The sequence below is a fragment of the Tarenaya hassleriana genome, unplaced genomic scaffold (genome assembly GCF_000463585.1).
Source record: "Tarenaya hassleriana unplaced genomic scaffold, ASM46358v1 Cleome1, whole genome shotgun sequence".
Lineage (NCBI taxonomy): Eukaryota > Viridiplantae > Streptophyta > Magnoliopsida > Brassicales > Cleomaceae > Tarenaya > Tarenaya hassleriana.
This window is the reverse complement of record NW_010960187.1, coordinates 9,611,915-9,630,308: the sequence shown is the minus strand read 5'-3', so window position 1 is coordinate 9,630,308 and position 18,394 is coordinate 9,611,915. Positions and strand designations below refer to the sequence as shown.

The following is an 18,394-nucleotide window of genomic DNA, read 5'->3' as shown; positions in this document are numbered from 1 at the left end:
AAAAAACCGAAATACTGAGTGTTTTATTTTTATATCTCTTCTATCGTCCCTTGGGAACGGTTTTTGGAAACGCCGCGAATATTCTCAGTAATAGAACTTCCGAATCGGTTAGTCCGTACAAAACCCACGGAAGGAAACAAATCGTGGAATAAATAAAAAGCGCTCTCCTCCTAATTAATATTTTCTTTAAATGATTAACCCCAATTAATACTCCCCTAATTCATTCCTTAACGTACGGTACCCTAATCACATTCTTCCATTAACCTTATATATATATACATATTATATATATGTGTTGGTAAAACACCTGTCCTTTGAAACTTACCCTCCCTCGAAGATGGACTCTCTTTTCTCCCAATTCCTCTTCTTGCTCCTCTCATCATCTTTGTTCCTCCTAAACGCAAACGCAAACACGGAACGCGAACTCGGTTTCACAGTCGATCTGATACACCGGGATTCACCCGAATCGCCGTTTTACCATCCCGTCGAGGAGGCTCCGTTTCAGCGTGTGAGAAACGCGATCCTCAGATCGTTAAACCGTACGGTTCATTTCGGTTCGGTTGATTTGTCTAAAACCCCGATTCAAACAGATATACTGTCCGAGCAGGGTGAGTATCTGATGAAGTTCTCCCTCGGTACGCCTCCGTTACCGATCATGGCGATCGCGGACACGGGGAGCGATCTGATATGGACTCAGTGCGAGCCATGCATGGATTGTTACCCGCAAGAGGCTCCTCTCTTCGATCCCAAAAACTCATCCACGTACAAAAACGTTTCTTGCGAGTCAAGGCAATGCAAAACCCTAAAACGAACCACTTGTTCCGACGACGGCCGTTGCCGGTACTCCGTTTCGTACGGCGACCGGTCTCGTTCCTACGGAAACGTCGCTCTGGACACGCTCACGCTCGGTTCCGCGGATCAACGCCCCGTGCCGCTGCGGAACATCGCCTTCGGCTGCGGTCATGACAACTCTGGAACGTTCAACAAGAAAGGTTCGGGGATCGTAGGCCTCGGAGGAGGTTCCCTATCGCTTGTTTCCCAAATCCGCGATTCGATAAGAGGAAAATTCTCGTACTGTCTGGTCCCTTTGTCGTCAGAATCCGGCCGAACCAGCAAGATGAACTTTGGTTCCAACGCTGTCGTGTCGGGAAGCGGAGTCGTCTCCACCCCGATCGTCAAGAAAAATCCGGAAACGTTCTACTTTCTAACCCTAGAAGCCATTAGCGTGGGAGACAAGAAACTGAGATTCCCGGGCTCGAACTTTGGAACCGACGAGGGAAACATAATCATCGACTCGGGCACGACGCTGACGACGCTGCCGTCGACGTTTCACTCTGAGATCGTGTCAGCCGTCGCGGCCGCGGTCAAAGGAGAGCGAGTGGACAGTCCGATCCGATCGGTTCTGAATCTCTGTTACAGAGCGAGTTCCGACGTTCGAGTTCCGCCGATCACAGTTCACTTCAAAGGCGCGGACGTGAATCTCAAGCCCATGAACTACTTCGTGCAGGTTTCGGACGACGTCGTTTGCTTCGCTTTCGCTGCGAACGACAGGTTTGCTATCTACGGCAACTTGGCTCAGACGAACTTCCTTGTCGGATACGACGCCGTTTCGCAGAAGGTGTCGTTTAAAAATGCTGATTGTGCGAAGATGTAGGGAGAAAATAAACAATTTGTTATGATGTATTTCGCTTAATTGCATTTGTTTCTACTATTATATAAGCAGACAAAATTTTAATACAACGAGATCACAAACAGTAACAGAGTTCACTCATTCTGTCATAAAACACAACCTTAATCTTCGCTTTCCTGTACGAATGTTGCATCTTATTATGAACATACAATGAGGCGAAAACGTGTATTTTGGCAGATCAAAGGAGGCTAAGCAACCAAGTCGGCTTCTTGTGAGTCGGGGACGATAATATCAAGCCTCATCATCGGTTTATACCTTTGAGGGACCCTAGCTCCGCCGTGCATACAAATCTCGACAATGGCGGGAGCCTTACCGTAAAATCTCTTGAGAGAGCTAGTGATAGGGCTTGCCTTGAGATCCCTCACATGCCATACGTAGTTTGGGGGAAAGATCTCGTCCACGGTCGCGTCCTGCCACCCGTGTTTCCCGTCCCTCCACTGGTGCTTGAACTCTCCGCAAAGCTTCACACTATGCCCCCATGGCCCCACATGGACCTCGGAACAGTACCCGCAAGCTTTCACCGTGTATTTCCTCATCAGCTTGGTCACTCCCCGTCTCACCTTCTCGTATGCATCCATCGTTACCTTTGCTATCTGTGGTGCATCTTCCGGCCGGGCAGGAGGGTATCTTTTACAAGCACCGAGTGTGTCAAGGTCGGCAAGTGCAGATGAGGATAGGTCGGTTGAACGCCAAGGTCTAGGCTCTCTCACAAATCCGCCTCTATCCAATACTTTCTTACCGATCATCCGAATCGGTTGTGTCCTCCTGCGTGAAGGGTATTCTGGTATCTCCACCCCGGCTTGGATGCATAGCTCCACGACAGCCGGAATCCTGTCATAGTCAAACCGGGTCTCGTGCTTTATCCGCCGCCCGAAAGGATCATACATGTGGTAAGACTCGACGGGAACGAGAATGTCACTAACGGTACCCTTCACCCATGAATGAAAACCACCTTGCCGTGAATTTGTTGGACCCTCGCAATCCTGAATTTTGTGACCAGCATCGGCCACATGAACTGCTGCACATTCACTACAAAAATAACAAGGAGAATTAGTAAAAAAACTGCACTGTATTAGATCAATAGAGGAGGAGGAGGAGATGACAAAGGTGTTTAGGAACACATAGCCGGTTTACCTGCAGGCATACACAGGAACTACATGCAGAAGCTGTGTTAAACCTTTGATCAGAAACTTCCAGTTATCTAGCACTTCATGAGCCACAGGAACAAGATCAGGCACTAGCAAACCATTTTTCGGTGGGTCAAGTTGCTTTTCGACGCCCATCTGCGCGAGTTTCTTGTCCTTTCTAGCTTCTTCCTGAATTTTCTTGAACGGAATAGGGTAAGGTTTCTTCTTTCTCTTTGGTAGAATAGGGGGAAGATCCACATTTTGTGTATTAGTATATTTTTTCCTGGAAGTTGCAGTCTTTTGAGGCATCTGGTTGTAACACAAGCAAGTTCTAAATCTCAACGGACAACCCTTTTTCGGAATCCCCCGAGGTAACTGCATTCAAAGAAAGGCACTCAAGTAAGTTACTGCAAGAGGGCAAAGCCTATACCGTACAAAGCTTTACAAACACCAGCAAAATCTTACTTTGCGAGAAGAAACTAAAGCAAACATAACTCATAATTCTGAACATTCCAATTTCAAAAAGGAGATGAATTGGGAATAGAGAAGTGAAGAGCAAACCTCAAACCATAGTGTATAGGAGCCTCGAGCAGACAAAGTAAGTGTCTTGGAATCTACGGTCAGAGGCCATACACCTGCGTGGGCAAGAACATTAACTGATATGAGAGATTTTGGATCATATTAGACGATCAGATAATTCGGACCCAGAGATAAAGACATGGGCATATATATATATGTATGTATATATTACCTCTACAAGCAGGCGACACAAGAAGCATGTTCAGTTGATGAAGCCAAAACGCAAATACCCAGATCAGATTTAAGAACAAAAGACCTACGCTTACAAGCCCTGCAGCGGATGTAAGCTTAAGATTTCAGGAACAGGAAAACAAATGTCTTCTTTCGGGCATTTCATCGAACATGTCGTGTGTGCCTTTGGCAAGATACGATCTTATCGCGCAAAAGAGAACTAGAAACTCAGAAAAATGAAGAACAAACAGAAGAATTTGTGAGATTCTCACCGAGAACTGGTGACCTCTCCGGCCGAAGGATCAATCAAGTAGAACCATTGCTCGATTTTTTTCTTCTGGTTTCTGCAAATTTTTTTTTTCGTTTTTTTATTAAATTTTGTGGCAACTTTTGTAGATATAAATCGTGGGCCTCATTTCGCAATATAGGCTCAATAATTAAAAAGCCCACGATAATCCGACGCTTCGTTGTGAACTTGAAATTTTGAAATCATTGCGAAGAAAAACCGAATCAAACCAACAAAACCGAATCAAACCAAACCTAACCAAACTGAATTAAATAGAATCAAACCAACAAACATTCAACATGAAAATTTTAAAATTATAAAAAAAAATAAAGATGACTGGTACTTATAATCATGTTAATTAGACATCACTAACGTGTCAATCCATTAATTTCACGTTGTTTTCATTAGTCATATAAACTTTTGAACAATTGTTTCCATTTTGAGTTTTTAATTTTTGTAATATTTATAAATCCGAGTTTTTGAATTTTAATTAATATTTTTTACTAAAATAATATTGCCAAATTTTTTATTTTGTTTTTTTTTATTCTAAAAACTTTAAAAACTTCGTGCATTCAACCCCAATATTTCGAAAACCATTAACATAAACAACAAATTTTGTAGTTTTGAATCCTAAAAATCGTGTCAACTTATTTAATTATACTCCATCAAAGCTAATTAAACACTAGAAATTAATATCTAAGAACATTATTACAACAAAAACAACACGAAGAAGCATTAACAAAAAAAAACAAAACATTCGAAGTGATCCTCTGTCTTAATCCAAAACAGAACTCCAGATGCATTCGAAGGCTTCAAACTCCAACCTGCCATCACCTCTCACAGGCCATCTAACTTCATTCCCCATCATCATCTCTTCGTCGTACGTTTCGTATATCGATGCCGTCGTCGTGGCCGTGGTGCAATATTCGTTCTCTAAGACCGGGAAAAACGAGCCGGGAAAACTCCAATCCAACGACGTCGAGATCATGCTCTCGTTTAGCCACGGGAAATCGAAAACGCCTAGGCATTTCTCGCCGCCCTTTTCCTTGTTCTTCTTCTTCCTCTCCTCTTCGTAGATTTCGATAACAGGGTTCGATGTGTTCCGTCTGATGAGATCGTTTCTCTTCGTGCTCTTCTTCTCTCCGTTGCTTCTCTTCTCCTCTCTCCCTCTCCTTTTCTTGCTTCCGCTCTCCATCCCCTCGAGATTTTTCCTGCCATGGCGAGAGGAAGAGAGAGAAAGGAAGGGTCTGTTATCATTCTTGCTCATTGTCAAGCTTTTGCGTTTTGTAAGAATGCTAAGTCTATTTATAAACTTAGACTTGGAAGAAACGGTCAAAGGAAGAGACGGAGGATGCATGGCTCAGACTACGCAAGGGATAAGGGCCATACACGAAGAAGTACGTACGAATATACCAAGAAACTAAAGGAGACCCTTTTACGGGATAGCGTGTGATCCTTCAAGAACATGACAAAGAGATGAGTTTACCTTGTAAATGGAAGTTCTTCAGGTTGGTTTTGTGTGAAGAAGAAGAAGAAGAAGATGATGATGATGATGATGATGATGAGAGTTTGGTTGAAATAAAGGGGAGAAAATGGGGAGAGAACAAGTGAATAAATAGGTGAACACACACATAAAAAAAAAAACCAATGGGGGAGAGAGGCTGTCTGTCACGCATTCTTACCCGTTTGCTTCTGTCATTTAGCATTAAAGAAGGGAACAAATCCAATGGGTTTGTTTTCGTGTTCCCTGTTTTTCCGATGCCCTTTTGCTTTTCTCTCCCTCTCTCTCTCTCTCTCTCTCAACATTCATCTGGAGAGAGAGAGAGAGAGAGAGAGAGAGAGAGAGAGAGAGTAAAACCAGAGAGATCAGAGGATATTTTTAGCATCCGAAGAAAGTAAACAGGACAAACACCACAAGATGCAACAGGTTTTCAAAGTATGCAATCAGTTACCAATTGTCAAAACCCGTGTTGGTTGAGTTGAACTTGAAGCCCGGTTAAGATTCGTCGCCCCCTAAACCCAAAACCGACGCGAATGTCACATCGGTTTTCTTGTAACCGAAGCTACATTACATCAGTTTGGAACCGGTACAATTCACGTTCGGTACAGTTTTTTTTTTTTATGGTAATATGATTAAAAAATCCGATGAAGAAACAGACAGAAGCACAGAGGTGTGAAACCCATAGAACGAGTGAATGTTCTCTTCAAGCAGGGAAAACGTGGAGATGATGAGACAGCCATCATCATTACCCTGTAAATGCCAAATCGAGAGAGATGTATGAATTGTTGCTTTCTACCAAAATTCATTACTTATTTGGACCAAAATCCATCATAATCTCGTGATCGAAGATCAGTCATGTGATTTGAAATATACGCATCTTTTCCCCTCAAACTTGAGATTCGAATTTGAATGGAACAAATGCTTTACACCCCATTTCACCGGTTGAATTACTCAAGTTTACACATATAATTCGTTTGAATTCATTACTTATCGGATTCTTTTTGAGAACAATATATTCGGTTCAACAAAATTTCAACGTAACTAGGACTGAAAATTAATTGGTTCAATCCGTCCGGTCCAATCCAATACAAAAAGGTGAAACTCGATGAGATGCAGAAACCGAAAAGAGTGAACATGCGAAAAGCAGAAGACAATCTGTCACAATTTAAGCTGGAAGGATCATCCATACGGACAAACCGAGTCTGATGGCCGGTTCATGTAAAAGCTTCTCACTACTTTAGTTGCTACTTGCTAGAATGACTGAACTCATCAGGTCTTTTACACACACACAAAAAAAGATCGGTCTTTCCCGAAAAACAGTCCACACATCTGCAAAGATTGAATCCTCGGCATTTGCATCCCTTTACGACCAGAAAAGGGGCAGACAAAATCAGGCATCTTCAGTGTGGAAGAGCTTCTCAACGTCTGCCACAGTGTTCTTGGCATCGACGATTTCCGGGCCTTCCTTCTCGTTTGCCTCTTCCAGTTCCGCCTGGATTTTAACACGGGTTCTGATTGTTAAACGCATGCATTTGGAACTTCAGCCGTCTTTTACACGAAATCTCGAAAACCGACAATTTTCAGAAAGTTCCCTTCCCAAACGCACCCATTTATTCTCCTAAGGATTATCCAAATGGCGAAAAAGCAGCAACATTTCCTAAGACGCCTCACACAAGAGTTTTCACAATTAGACTCCCAAAATTCCAGCATTCGGATAAAACTACGGCTTATTCCAACACCTGCAAGATAACACCAAGACAGTTTGAACATATATTACCAAAGTTGCCTTCAGATCAGCTAATGCAGCCTCCAAACGTTTGTGGCAATCCGGAATCATCATCCTTGACTCAGCCAACACGTTTTCCTATGCAATGCATCGAAAACAAGCAAAGGGAAACGAATATGAAAATCCAAAAGAGAACTTTGAGCTCTATCTGAATCTGAATTCATAGTACGTGGGATAAATGGTACAACCTCTAACGCGAAGTAATGGAACCAGTAAAGAAATAGAATGTTAAATATGATGTATCCAATGGCCAACCTAGTATACAAACATATATTCCGTTTTCCAATTTTTTTTTCTCTTTGCACGCATACGCTACCCTGCTATCAATGCTATTGCTCTATGGAAAAAAGCAATGGTTCATAATCTGAAGTATCGAAAGAGAAACGAAATCGGTACTTACGATGATGTGATGATCTTAGTAAAGGTTAATGGTAAAACAAGAAGGAATTCTGCCATCCCGACAACGGATACCTGTTGTTTCAGGTCGTACGGGTCAGCTCCTCTCTCCTTCATATCAGCCGTCTTTGCAGCTTCTCTCTCGGCCTCCTTCTCGTAGGAGTGTAGCTCTTTGACAATCCTCTTACAGGTTGATGACTTGATCTTCAAGCTCCTAATCGTTGCCATGATTACCTACCAACAAGCAAAGCTTTTGCCCTTTGGATTTCAGGCGGAAGGATAAGTGGGTGGGGACGAGAACTGCATCTTTGACAAGGTAATGTAACCCACTCGATGAGCATCACAGAACAAAGTGATTCCGAAATCAAAGCAAATGCACCAACTGTTCTACCCTCCTACTATACTCAGGAACATCAAACACACACACATGCAACAATTAGATGGATTTCGGAGACTTGAAACAAAATTCATTATAGATGACGATTCTTAGAAATCTGCTTGCTACCCACTTGTTTCTCACTGATTCAGGTCACAAGCGGCTATATAATTCACATTTCATCACCGCGGAACTCAGATTTAACGCGCAAGAGAAGAATCAGAGAGGGAAAGCAAAAAAAATTGAATCGATCGAGCAGAGAGAACGCCGAAATCAAAGGAAATTAATAAAAATTCACCTCCGCGGATAGGGTTGAGAAGGGATGGAGTCTAGAGAGAGAGTGGAGTGCCTTCGAAACTCAGATCGGAGAGTGAAATGTGCCGACTGTAGAGGGCGTGGCGTGGGTTAGATTTCCAGTTTTACCCCTTGTCTGGGTTGTACAAAGAACACAATTGGCTTTTGGAACTTGTCGGTGCAGTTGCATCTATTCTAGAGGTTGATCATTTCTAATTTGGTCTGGAATTAAATTTTAATAAAAATTATATCCATTTGATATTATATATATGAATAGTCAGAATATTTGTTACGTCGCATGGAATACAACTCGCTCGAATACCCGAAATTCTTATGTACAGTAGGAAATTCTTCTCCAGATCACGTTTCTTTTCTTTAAAGAGGCCACAGAACGACGGCTGACAGGGATAATGCTGAAGACGACGGAAACGGCGGCGACTTCACGTTACCAAAACCGAGTTTCGTTTCGATGCAGCGAGCGTTTGTGAATGGCGAGATTTGGAAGGACCCGAGACACGGGCACGGCAGACGATTGCTTCTTCTCAGACCTCGACAAGGCTAAGATATGCATTCCCTACTCCGAGCAGCCGAAATCATGGTGCTGTCACAACCGCTAGCTCAGTCCTCCGGGCATGAACCTGAAAGACTGAGTCCTGGTTGGAAACTAATCTGGTCAAAGGATCTTCTGTCCAAGTTCTGATGATGGGTTGCAAACCATTGTGTTTCAAATGATGCGAGTCTTCGATTATGTACCACACGTTTTCCATTTGTCGTTCCGAATCTCCATTGAAGCTTACCAAGCTCTCTCTCCGTGTACACTGCTTCTCTCTCCGTGTACACTGCTTCAGCCCCGAAAACAAATCTAACCAAAGATCACATTACAAAACAATTATCATCCGAGATCAGATAGTCATAGTCCCCAAAACATCAGAGTCTTACCACAATTGGGCAAATTGCCATGGGATGGCTTCTTCCCACAAAAAATAACTCGGCCGTGGCGAACACGATCCTTCCATTCATTTAAGACTTGTTGCGTTCTTCAAGAAACAATCATCCTACCTTAACCGGGTACACCCTGACGGAAGATCTCAATACCCGGTTTGCTTACCGAAAACACGTGTTTATGTGTCAGCGAAAACTCATCGCACAACACATCGTTGTAAGAGCCTTAACTGGCTCTAACACGACGACTTTCAATAGCATTCTTTCTGCTATCTCTGATGATGTTTATGTTCAAATTCTCACTTCTGGGTCTCTCCTCTTATTTTGGCTTTACTTAAACCCAATACCTGCAACTTCACACTCCTCTCCGTCTTTCTGCCAAGAAAACACCGTTAAAAAAAATCAAAGAAGAGAAGAGTAGATGCTTACCTTCAACCCTTGGAACAGTTCTTCCTGCACGGTAAAAAAGATTAAGAGTGATGATGAATAAATTCAGTCTCACCGGTGTGTGAACCTCCCAACCTCTATAAAGGGTCGATGTTGAACCATCACAAGGCCTCACAGTTTCAAACAATCAGAGCATGAACCTACCCGGGAGGCTAAAATCCTTCGCCTCATCATGAAATACATTCTTCTCCAGAGTATATGTATCCATGCTTGACATTACACGACCAGAGAACTCTCAAGTACAACTAACTGGATAACAACTTGGTTTCTCGAGATTCGGTCGAATTTGAAGAAGCCCTAACTGGGTTCAGACCTCAAATAAAACACCACACGCACTAGCAGATTCTCATTTGTTGAACCCACATTCATGGTCTCGGTCAGGGTACAAACACAGAGATAAGGGTAGAGATTTCATCCATCCGCATGACAAGTCTATAGGACATGTCACATGCTTCATCTGAACCACAATCAACACTACCCGAATTGTTCATATCTGTTTCATTCTCCTTTCATTTTTTTAATCTACAGATCCCGCCTCATTTCCATCGCTTATTTGTCATCAGGAAATTCTACGTCATCCTCTGCTACTTTAAAGTGCTGGGGTTGCTGCCCAGAGCAATGCAGATTCCACATTTTGAAGTACGACCTTTCCAAGTTCCTCACCTGCAACCCACAACAGAAACTCGTTAGGTTTCACAATAACGAAGACAGAGAAGAAAGTTGAAGAACAAAAGTAGTGAGAACTCACCCAACGCTCGGTGTCAAATAGAGGGCAAGTCAATCGAACTTCTTTCAGTTTATTTGTCAGAGCCTGAAGCTTTGTCCTGTTTAACGCCAAAGATACAGCCCTTTCTTCGTATTCCTTTATGCTGTTGCAAAGTAGATGGTACAGAGTTGAAAGAAACGTGATCACTAAACAAATAAAAGCCCAAACAACTTTAAACCCAGAAGAAGAAAAGGGTGGCGGTTACAAGCACACAAATGGTTGATTACGATTCCGCTCTTTCTCTTCAACAAATCAAGGGAAGGGAAATGCGATGGAGTTTCTTAGGTTAAGTCCAAGACATTGTAGAAGTAACAATTGGCGGTTATCAGGTGAAAACAAGTACAACGGTCAAAACACAAACATAGAAGATATATGGTATTTACCTATTGACAATCATCTCGTCACCGAGACCAGTGGCAAGGCATAGTGACCCGGCGACTCTGGTAGCCATTTTCTCAAGAGGGAGTGTTACCACCGGCAAACCAGCCCATAGTACATCTGTGCCCGTCGTATGACCGTTGCACAGTGGCCTAAACAAACATAACAAAAAGCAAATTATACATTTTACATTCGAATACTGAGATATCCTCAACAGAAATGAGTTTAAAACTTACGAGTCAAGGAACAAATCTGCCAGAACACTGCGTCTAATGTGTTCTTGCTTCATAGCAACATCTGTGAAAATAATTTGGTCTGGTTGCACCCCTTGTGCGGCCGCATCTGAACAAAGAGAAAAGCTGTGGAGTCAACTAATAGGTGTGTGCATATGCAAGTACATACAAAGGAGTACATATGACTGATCGGGTAAGAGAAACTAGAAAAAGAAGTATCAATAATAGCCAGATCAAATGGGCTTCAGAGATTGGATTTAGTTACATGCTCGTAGCCTCATCTCTCCGGCAGCGGGGAAACGGAGGAGCCAAAGTGCACTGTTGGGTACACGTTTGAGAATGTTGCACCTGTTTTAAAAAGTAATAGTGATGTTACAGCAAGAAATACAAGAGCACACCAAAGCAATGTCAAACTGTGTCTTACCAAGCAGTGAAGATTTCTGGGTCCATTTTGTACAACTGGTTGAAGCATGCAAAGATAAATTTATCCTCAGGAAGGCCATAATCGGAACGCTTAGGCTGGCAATTTGGATCCAGAACATCCCTATTTTTCTGCAATGAGTTGAAACAAATTATTATCAGATAATAATCCACCAACCACTAACAGAAGACAATCCACCAAAGGCTTAAAGTTTTACCTGTTTGTAGTCATTCACAAAGTAGCAATGAGGGAGATGCACAAGCTTCTCAGAATAAATATGAGCATAGCGCAGAGGAGACACAAACTGAAAGAAAATGTGAAACACGTAAAAAAAGCTTAGCGGTAAAACACAACTGCACAGTATGTCTTTTACAACTTAGTTTAAGAGAAATCTACCTCATCAGTAACCAGGTAATCTATGTAGGTAGCCCCTGTCGTTCCTGGGAACCCCATGTAAGATACTTGGATAGGTGCTGGTTGCATAGCAAATATTTCATTCCTAGCACCCTACATCATATTACAGTCAAACAGTTAATCCCGTCAGAAAACTAAGACCAACCAAAGGTTACAATATAGAAAGTCAACCATAATCAAGTTTACAAGCAGATACCTTGGTATAACCGTTAAGGTTAATAAGGATCTGTATTTTATCCTCGTTTATCAATTTAGCTATCATGTCAGATGGCATGGCAGAGACATCCACAAAATGCTCAGCTTCAGATTGAATACGCTGTCTCCATTCAGAGCCATCATTCGGACTCAACGCATAACAGAACACCTGCACATAATATCAAGAATTGGTACTTCTGATCACTGAATAACCATGTTATTCCCAGATAGATCTAATGGTACTGAAGTACCAAGTCACAAACCTCAACATTATCCCGGGTATGCATGCCAAACACCGACCCCATAAGATGTGAGAGAGGATGATTACCAAAATCGCTGCTTACATACCCGACCCTCAGTCTTTCAAATCCTCCAGCACGCTTAACAGGGATTGGTGTGGGATGATTGAAAGGAGGGAGTCCAAACCGGGATGCAACAATGGAGCAATGTGCAGCATATTTGCGGCTGAGTTGGAAAAACACATTAGAAGAATAGAATTCATATCACATGCTACAGATGAGCCAAGGAAAAAAAATGTTATTTTACCTAATTTCTAGTGCAAGCATTGGATCAATTGGATATGCTATAGCATGGAACGGCTGCACACTAGGAAGAAGTGACATCTGAAAGAACACCAATAATACCAATCCAGGTTAGATAGATAACTGACAGTAGACCGTACATGGGATCCTTGAACTCCATATTATCCAATAATGACATGAATTCATTTATGGAACGTAAATCTCAAGGACAATATCTTACACTGATCTGCCTTTTTATGATCCCTTCAACTTCAGCAAACATCTTGTCTCGATCCTCCCAACTGCAGACGCACTAATAACGGGCAAGAAAGACCATTTCCAGGAAACAATATCAATATATCTCAGAGGCAGCATAGAGAATAAATAATAAAAGAAATTAACACCATATCTTGCAACCTCAACAAACAACGCAATTATGTATACTATAATGGCATACCTGTAGGGTGTGTAGAAGGTTACAGGTAGCTTCTGGAAAGTCTGGTCTAAGTAACAAAGCCTGCCTGTAGCTCTTTACTGCAGCCTCAACAAGTCCACTGTATATCACAAGGATTAAAAAATATGACAAATGATTAAAATATTAAACTCTCATGAGACAACAAGCACATCCAGTCAGGAGTCAAACAACATTGGAATGGCCAAGAATGACACTGGATGTATGTCCTATATTCTGTGCCAATATTTTCCAACAAAAGACTTCTGGGAAACTTGAAATCATAAGAGAATGTTTCTGTATTCAGAAAGAAGACTTTGAAGCATCTTCAATCGAAACATCTATCTTATTCCCCGATACTCTAAACATATGTTAATGACTGAAACATTAGTGTATTCATAGCTAGTTACACGAATAAAAGCCTTGGTGCAGCAAAACTGTGAGGCAAAGAATACCTGTCCTTGTATGCTGAAGCCAAGTTTGCATGTGCTTCAGCCATTGCAGGGCGGACATTTATAGCACGGATGTAATCTTGGATCGCTTCACTCACTCTACCAATTTCTTTGTAAGTATTACCCCTGTTTACAAGCCCATCAGCTGCTAAGGGATCTATACGAAGGACTTCATTGTAACATGATATGGCATCAGCATAATTTCCCTAGATGAGAAGATAAAAATGGTTACATAAGAATACAGAAGAGTCTAATGAATGCATCCAACAATTACACCCAATATACAGTAATGTCAAAGTAAACCATCACCTGTTGCTTATAGATCATAGCAAGGTTATTGAATGGAGCCGACAGCCCTGTAGTTACTGCCAAGGTAGCCTTATAGTACGAAGCCGCAACACCAGTCATATTCCTGCATGGTCAGGTTTGGTTAAAGCATACTCTGACAAGTCCTGAAACATATATTAAAAGGTTGTCATCTCAAAATCTCAATTGCTTACCATTCCATGTATATGTTCCCAAGGTTGGTAAGTGCTTGTGGGTGGGTGGGTTGCAATGCAAGGCATTGCTGGTGAAGAAAGGAAATATGTTACACTCAATAATATTAATCACCAGTAAAGTAACTACAAGAATTTCCGACCATGAGATAGGAACCAACGTACATTATAGCATTGAATTGCTTCATCAACTCGTCCTCCATCCTTCAACGCATTGCCCTGTGAATTTGGTTGTAGGAGGAATAAACAATACAATCAGTAAATATTGTAGTTCACATCAACTAAAAAACATATGTAAAATAAAGAAGATAGATAACTAACCAAGTTATTGTAACTCTCAACATATCCCGGGTTACGCACAATGGCTTGTTTGTAATGGAGTACGGCCAAATCTAGTTGACCTTGCTCATAATATAGGTTGGCCAAGTAAGCTGCATGATTAAACCACGTTGATATGAGTTTAAAGAAAGCAATGACCAAATATATACACATATATATATATATACATGACTGAGGTTTCTAAATTGTCTTTATGGAGTTGCTGCGTACAAAAAATAATCATAACAGTAATAATCACCATCTTTCGCTTTCCACACGAAAAGAAAAGAATTCAACACTCACAATATGCCAATGTAGAGTTGGGACGGGCTTGAATAACTCGTTGATAACAGATTATAGCCTCTTGAGACATTCCCAGGGCCTGTAAAAGGAAAAAATGAGAAACATCTGTCCTGGGATGTAGTGGTTCGAACCTAGTCACTACATACTACCAAGCATCATCAGAATACCCATGCCCACTCACCTTATACACATGTCCCATGTTAAAATAGGCATCATGAAAAAGAGGTTTAAGTCTCACAGCTTCCTGAAATTCATTAATTACTCATTGTAATCCAAACTAAACAACAAACAATCTGTTACAGAATATATTTGGGTAAAGAGAATAAGCACTGTTCAACTTCGAATCTAAATCACCTTGAAATATTGGAGCGCTCTGTTGAGATCCCCCGCATCCATGAACATAACAGCAAGATTTGACCAAGCAAGAGCACAAGTGGGTTGAACCCTAAGAGCCTCAATATAGCAATTATATGCCTAAACAAAATTCAACATGCATAAATATCAAGTATAGAGGATGGTTGTGCCCATAAATGTAAAGATGAAACTAGATAATCATACAACAGATAACAATTAAATGTGTTACCAAATAGTTAAACAATTCTACGGGTAACATACTGACACCAGCACTAACCCCACTAAACAAAATATAGATATGACACAAGCACAAGGATATGCATAAATATTGCACTATATACTGTTGAGGAACGAACACGGATAATAATGCAACTGGTAACAATTAAATGTGATACCAAATAGTAGAATGTGTTACCAATAAGTTAAATCATTCAAAGGGTGATATATTAACAACTCACATACAACCTACCTAAACAACATAATGCATCAGAGCAAACTAAAGTTACTAGAACTGGGGTAAAAGCAGTCAAGAAAACCAGTAAAGGAATTTACCTCTTGGATCAATCCTTGTGCCTTCAAACAATTTCCAAGGCTATTATGAGCATCAGCCTGTAAAATACAAAACAAGAATGTAAGAACAAAATCCATAAAGAGATGGGCATTTGGTATCCTATTGCTGAGGAATAAAAGACAAACTAAAAGTTCTACGTTTCATTTTTTCCCTTTTACTTGACAGTTGATACATGAGATAAAATTGCCTCCCTGAATCATAGCATGCTTGAAAAACAAAGTCAAATATCAAAGTACCAGGAGAGGATTTAAAGTAAGAGCTTGACGGGAACACTGGGATGCCTCGTTCAGTCTTCCCTTCCTCAAGTATGCACCAGCCAGATTTGACCATGCCTCAGCAAAGTTTGGTTGAAGCTATAACAACCAAGCAGAAAGTAGGAAATCGTTAAATGATACATGAGTTACTACTGATACAACAGAGAAACACCCTCAAATTAAACTAAAAATTGTTGAGGAAATAAGAAAAACTGACCTCAATAGCAATCATATAGTAATGTATTGCAAGGTCATAATCACCCTTTTCCTGTGCATAGCAAAAACCATCAAGATAAGTTTACTAAAAAGATTTCCTGCAAAATCTCCACTTCAAAAAGGTTGTCAAAATACGGGAAACTAGTTACCCTATAAGCATTTGCCATATTTCCATAACTCTCAGCAAACCGAGGCTTGATACGAAGAGCTTCTTCGTTTTTCGCAATGCACATATCATAATCCCGCAACTGCAGCGTGAAAAACAGATAGCTAAATACAGGATCTGTGAACATTAAAATGAAGCAATAGATCAAGGAGGTTTAATTGAGAAAAGTCAATCAAAGCAAACAGCCAAAAGACCTGATAATAGATTGCACCCAGGAGGAGAAGATTATCCGTCCGCAGAGGGTTCCTCTCATATATAGAATTGCAATGTTCTTGTGCAAGCTTAAAGTTTCCAGTTCGGTAAAGCTGATGTGCAAGAACAATCCGTGCATCCTCATCAACTGCGGTCAAGAACAACAAAACATAAGAAACTACCACAAGGAAAAACAGTGATCTTCGTATAATGATTACCAAGTAAACTTAAACAGGATCGTATATGTAAAACTTGACATGAATACGCATCAATGAAATAAGGCACTAAACTCATCTGCTAGAATCCAGGTTCGCTATAAATAACTTTAGAAACATGGATAAAAGAAAATATCCACATGTTTTCACTTTTTCCTTTCAGAAAGACCGAAAGACTGCAGACATGGTCTACGGCAACTATGAACAGCGAGAGTACTACATTCTAACATATCCAAAACAAGATTAGGAAACCAAAGTTAGACAAGAACAGAAAACAGAACCTCAGAAGACAAAAGCCAACACGAAAACCAAAAGGTGGAACAGGAGACTCATATCTAGTTTAATTCGTTCCTGTCTCCTGACGAATCGCCTACAAACACCCAAAATTTGTATTCTTTCTCCGCATATTTCAGACAACGCGCCCAAAACTATAATTTCTTAACAAGGCCTCTCAGCTCACCACACAACCCGAAATTGGTACAGCATTACCAAAAATGCAAAAACGCCAACAGTATTCGAATTACCCAAATCGCCTAAATTCCCCAAAATCATTCCTCCGAGCTGAAACGGAAGTAAATTCGCAAGATACGAAATTAAATAACTAAATTGAAATCAAACCCTCACGAGAATCATCGCGATGAAAATCCTGGAGCGCGAGAGAACTCAAAGACGATGATGCAATCCCCTGCTGCACAGCGAACGACTCCTCCGGTCGATCCACGACCGATGAACCCCGAGACGCTCGGACACTATTCTGCAACGAGATCATCCTGATCTCTAGCGAGAAACCCACAATTCCACAGCTGATCCAGCAGAGATCCCCAGATCAGACAAAAAATTCCGACACAAACAACCCAAATTAGGACAATTACTCTTCGAGTAACAAAACCCTAACCTTGTTTTCTTGCTCCTCCGAGGTCCTCCAATTTATCCTTCCTCTTCGAAGAAACGAGCAAAATTCAGGGTTTTTCTTTAGACCCGTGCTCTCTCCTCCTCTCCGGTGCTTCTTCGGAGCTCTAGAGAGAGAGAAAATTATTTAAGTCAACGATGAATAGATTTGGAGCGTTGATTGCTGTTGGAGAAGATCTTGACCGTCCAGTGGAGAATCCACTTTGATCACGGACACGGATCTAAGAAAACATGACACCGTCTGGTGGCTTTCGTATTGTACGAAGTATAAGTAATGTCCTCAAAGAGGAAACCAGAAGGTAGAAACAGAAGCACAGAATAATTATTACGATAATTTTATTATAAATAAGCATCTCATCAAAATAATATATAAAATTATCACTATTTTCAATTTGTATATTTATGTCAAAATAGTAATAACATTGTTGAAATATTTATATTTTAAAATAATAATTGAATTTCAAATGATTTATATGGGAGAAAAAAGTCTTATGTATCTTTTGGATTTTTTAAAATAGAATAACTGATTAGCCAATTAGAGAGTAAAAACCAGATTTTTTTTAATCTGAAAACGTCAAATTTTGGAAATTTTCATTTTATTTTACTTTAAATATATGTATTTATTTCTATTTTTCATTAACTTGTGGAATCATGTGACAAGTATGACGTGGAAGCATTATTGGGATCAATCAATCAGCGGTAAACTTGTGGAATCATGTGAGTTATGAATGATTTTTTTGTAACAAAGTGTTGATTTTTTTTTGGAATAGATAATATTAGGTTAAATAATGTTTTATCGAGTTTTCAGAATGTTGCTGCAAATGGCAAATTCACGTCACCTTCTCGACCATGGTAATGTCAAAGGTGGGTTGCCGCTCTCCTGAATTTTCTCTCGCTTTCTGTTTGTTTCTCGAGAAAAATTAAAATCCATTTCCCTTTTTCCCTCTCTGTTAGGCGACTTCTGGACGCTCTT

The 18,394-nt window shown here is 40.8% G+C and overlaps 5 protein-coding genes across 10 annotated transcripts; 1 reads left to right on the top strand and 4 right to left on the bottom strand.

Annotated features, from left to right (window-relative positions):
- The first annotated feature begins 337 nt into the window (after positions 1-337).
- On the top strand, positions 338-1,660 carry LOC104821661 (aspartic proteinase CDR1-like). The gene has a single exon (XM_010552607.1). The coding sequence runs from the start codon at positions 338-340 to the stop codon at positions 1,652-1,654; it is 1,317 nt and encodes a 438-aa protein (XP_010550909.1). The 3' UTR covers positions 1,655-1,660.
- A 56-nt stretch (positions 1,661-1,716) lies between these two features.
- On the bottom strand, positions 1,717-3,944 carry LOC104821652 (APO protein 1, chloroplastic). Its single transcript, XM_010552594.1, has 5 exons — positions 3,840-3,944; positions 3,569-3,667; positions 3,379-3,452; positions 2,825-3,192; positions 1,717-2,719 (listed from the first exon to the last, which is right to left on the bottom strand). The coding sequence occupies exons 2-5, from the start codon at positions 3,594-3,596 to the stop codon at positions 1,879-1,881; spliced, it is 1,311 nt and encodes a 436-aa protein (XP_010550896.1). The 5' UTR covers positions 3,597-3,667; positions 3,840-3,944; the 3' UTR covers positions 1,717-1,878.
- Positions 3,945-4,480: 536 nt separating this feature from the next.
- On the bottom strand, positions 4,481-5,449 carry LOC104821643. 2 transcript variants are annotated; one of them, XM_010552583.2, is made up of 2 exons: positions 5,340-5,449; positions 4,481-5,100 (listed from the first exon to the last, which is right to left on the bottom strand). In XM_010552583.2, the coding sequence occupies exon 2, from the start codon at positions 5,046-5,048 to the stop codon at positions 4,629-4,631; it is 420 nt and encodes a 139-aa protein (XP_010550885.1). In that variant the 5' UTR covers positions 5,049-5,100; positions 5,340-5,449; the 3' UTR covers positions 4,481-4,628. The 2 variants fall into 2 exon arrangements, with proteins under 2 accessions (XP_010550885.1, XP_010550878.1); XM_010552576.2 differs by having other exon boundaries at positions 4,481-5,064.
- Positions 5,450-6,460: 1,011 nt separating this feature from the next.
- LOC104821611 (tubulin-folding cofactor A-like) lies at positions 6,461-8,365 on the bottom strand. 5 transcript variants are annotated; one of them, XM_010552548.1, is made up of 4 exons: positions 8,211-8,365; positions 7,612-7,794; positions 7,132-7,218; positions 6,461-6,846 (listed from the first exon to the last, which is right to left on the bottom strand). In XM_010552548.1, exons 2-4 carry the CDS (start codon positions 7,762-7,764, stop codon positions 6,745-6,747), a joined length of 342 nt encoding a protein of 113 aa, XP_010550850.1. In that variant the 5' UTR covers positions 7,765-7,794; positions 8,211-8,365; the 3' UTR covers positions 6,461-6,744. The 5 variants fall into 5 exon arrangements, with proteins under 5 accessions (XP_010550850.1, XP_010550858.1, XP_010550865.1 ...); XM_010552556.1 differs by having other exon boundaries at positions 7,612-7,786; XM_010552563.1 differs by having other exon boundaries at positions 7,612-7,770.
- A 1,290-nt stretch (positions 8,366-9,655) lies between these two features.
- On the bottom strand, positions 9,656-17,636 carry LOC104821603 (probable UDP-N-acetylglucosamine--peptide N-acetylglucosaminyltransferase SEC). Its single transcript, XM_010552526.2, has 28 exons — positions 17,408-17,636; positions 17,137-17,315; positions 16,300-16,445; positions 16,089-16,187; positions 15,941-15,991; positions 15,706-15,822; positions 15,451-15,507; positions 14,899-15,018; positions 14,726-14,788; positions 14,545-14,623; positions 14,245-14,354; positions 14,089-14,142; positions 13,927-13,994; positions 13,736-13,838; positions 13,430-13,632; positions 12,981-13,077; positions 12,765-12,836; positions 12,549-12,625; positions 12,266-12,467; positions 12,004-12,171; positions 11,790-11,900; positions 11,611-11,697; positions 11,397-11,524; positions 11,238-11,320; positions 10,976-11,081; positions 10,745-10,891; positions 10,344-10,464; positions 9,656-10,258 (listed from the first exon to the last, which is right to left on the bottom strand). Exons 2-28 carry the CDS (start codon positions 17,279-17,281, stop codon positions 10,145-10,147), a joined length of 2,928 nt encoding a protein of 975 aa, XP_010550828.1. The 5' UTR covers positions 17,282-17,315; positions 17,408-17,636; the 3' UTR covers positions 9,656-10,144.
- Between the last annotated feature and the right edge of the window lie 758 nt (positions 17,637-18,394).

Bases quoted from the DNA above. Each gene is read 5' to 3' on its own strand.
- LOC104821661 (XM_010552607.1), top strand. From the start codon at position 338: ATGGACTCTCTTTTCTCCCAATTCCTCTTCTTGCTCCTCTCATCATCT.
- LOC104821652 (XM_010552594.1), bottom strand. From the start codon at position 3,596: ATGCTTCTTGTGTCGCCTGCTTGTAGAG. The intron at 3,453-3,568 runs GTAATATATACA...TTGCCCACGCAG, and splicing joins TGTGTCGCCTGCTTGTAGAG to GTGTATGGCCTCTGACCGTA. The intron at 3,193-3,378 runs GTTTGCTCTTCA...CTTTGAATGCAG, and splicing joins CCTATACACTATGGTTTGAG to TTACCTCGGGGGATTCCGAA.
- LOC104821643 (XM_010552583.2), bottom strand. From the start codon at position 5,048: ATGGAGAGCGGAAGCAAGAAAAGGAGAGGGAGAGAGGAGAAGAGAAGC.
- LOC104821611 (XM_010552548.1), bottom strand. From the start codon at position 7,764: ATGGCAACGATTAGGAGCTTGAAGATCAAGTCATCAACCTGTAAGAGG. The intron at 7,219-7,611 runs GTATCCGTTGTC...TGCATTGCATAG, and splicing joins CGTACGACCTGAAACAACAG to GAAAACGTGTTGGCTGAGTC. The intron at 6,847-7,131 runs GTAATATATGTT...GTTAAAATCCAG, and splicing joins CTGATCTGAAGGCAACTTTG to GCGGAACTGGAAGAGGCAAA.
- LOC104821603 (XM_010552526.2), bottom strand. From the start codon at position 17,281: ATGATCTCGTTGCAGAATAGTGTCCGAGCGTCTCGGGGTTCATCGGTC. The intron at 14,789-14,898 runs GTGATTTAGATT...AATGAATTTCAG, and splicing joins GAGCGCTCCAATATTTCAAG to GAAGCTGTGAGACTTAAACC. The intron at 13,078-13,429 runs GTATTCTTTGCC...TGTGATATACAG, and splicing joins GCTTCAGCATACAAGGACAG to TGGACTTGTTGAGGCTGCAG.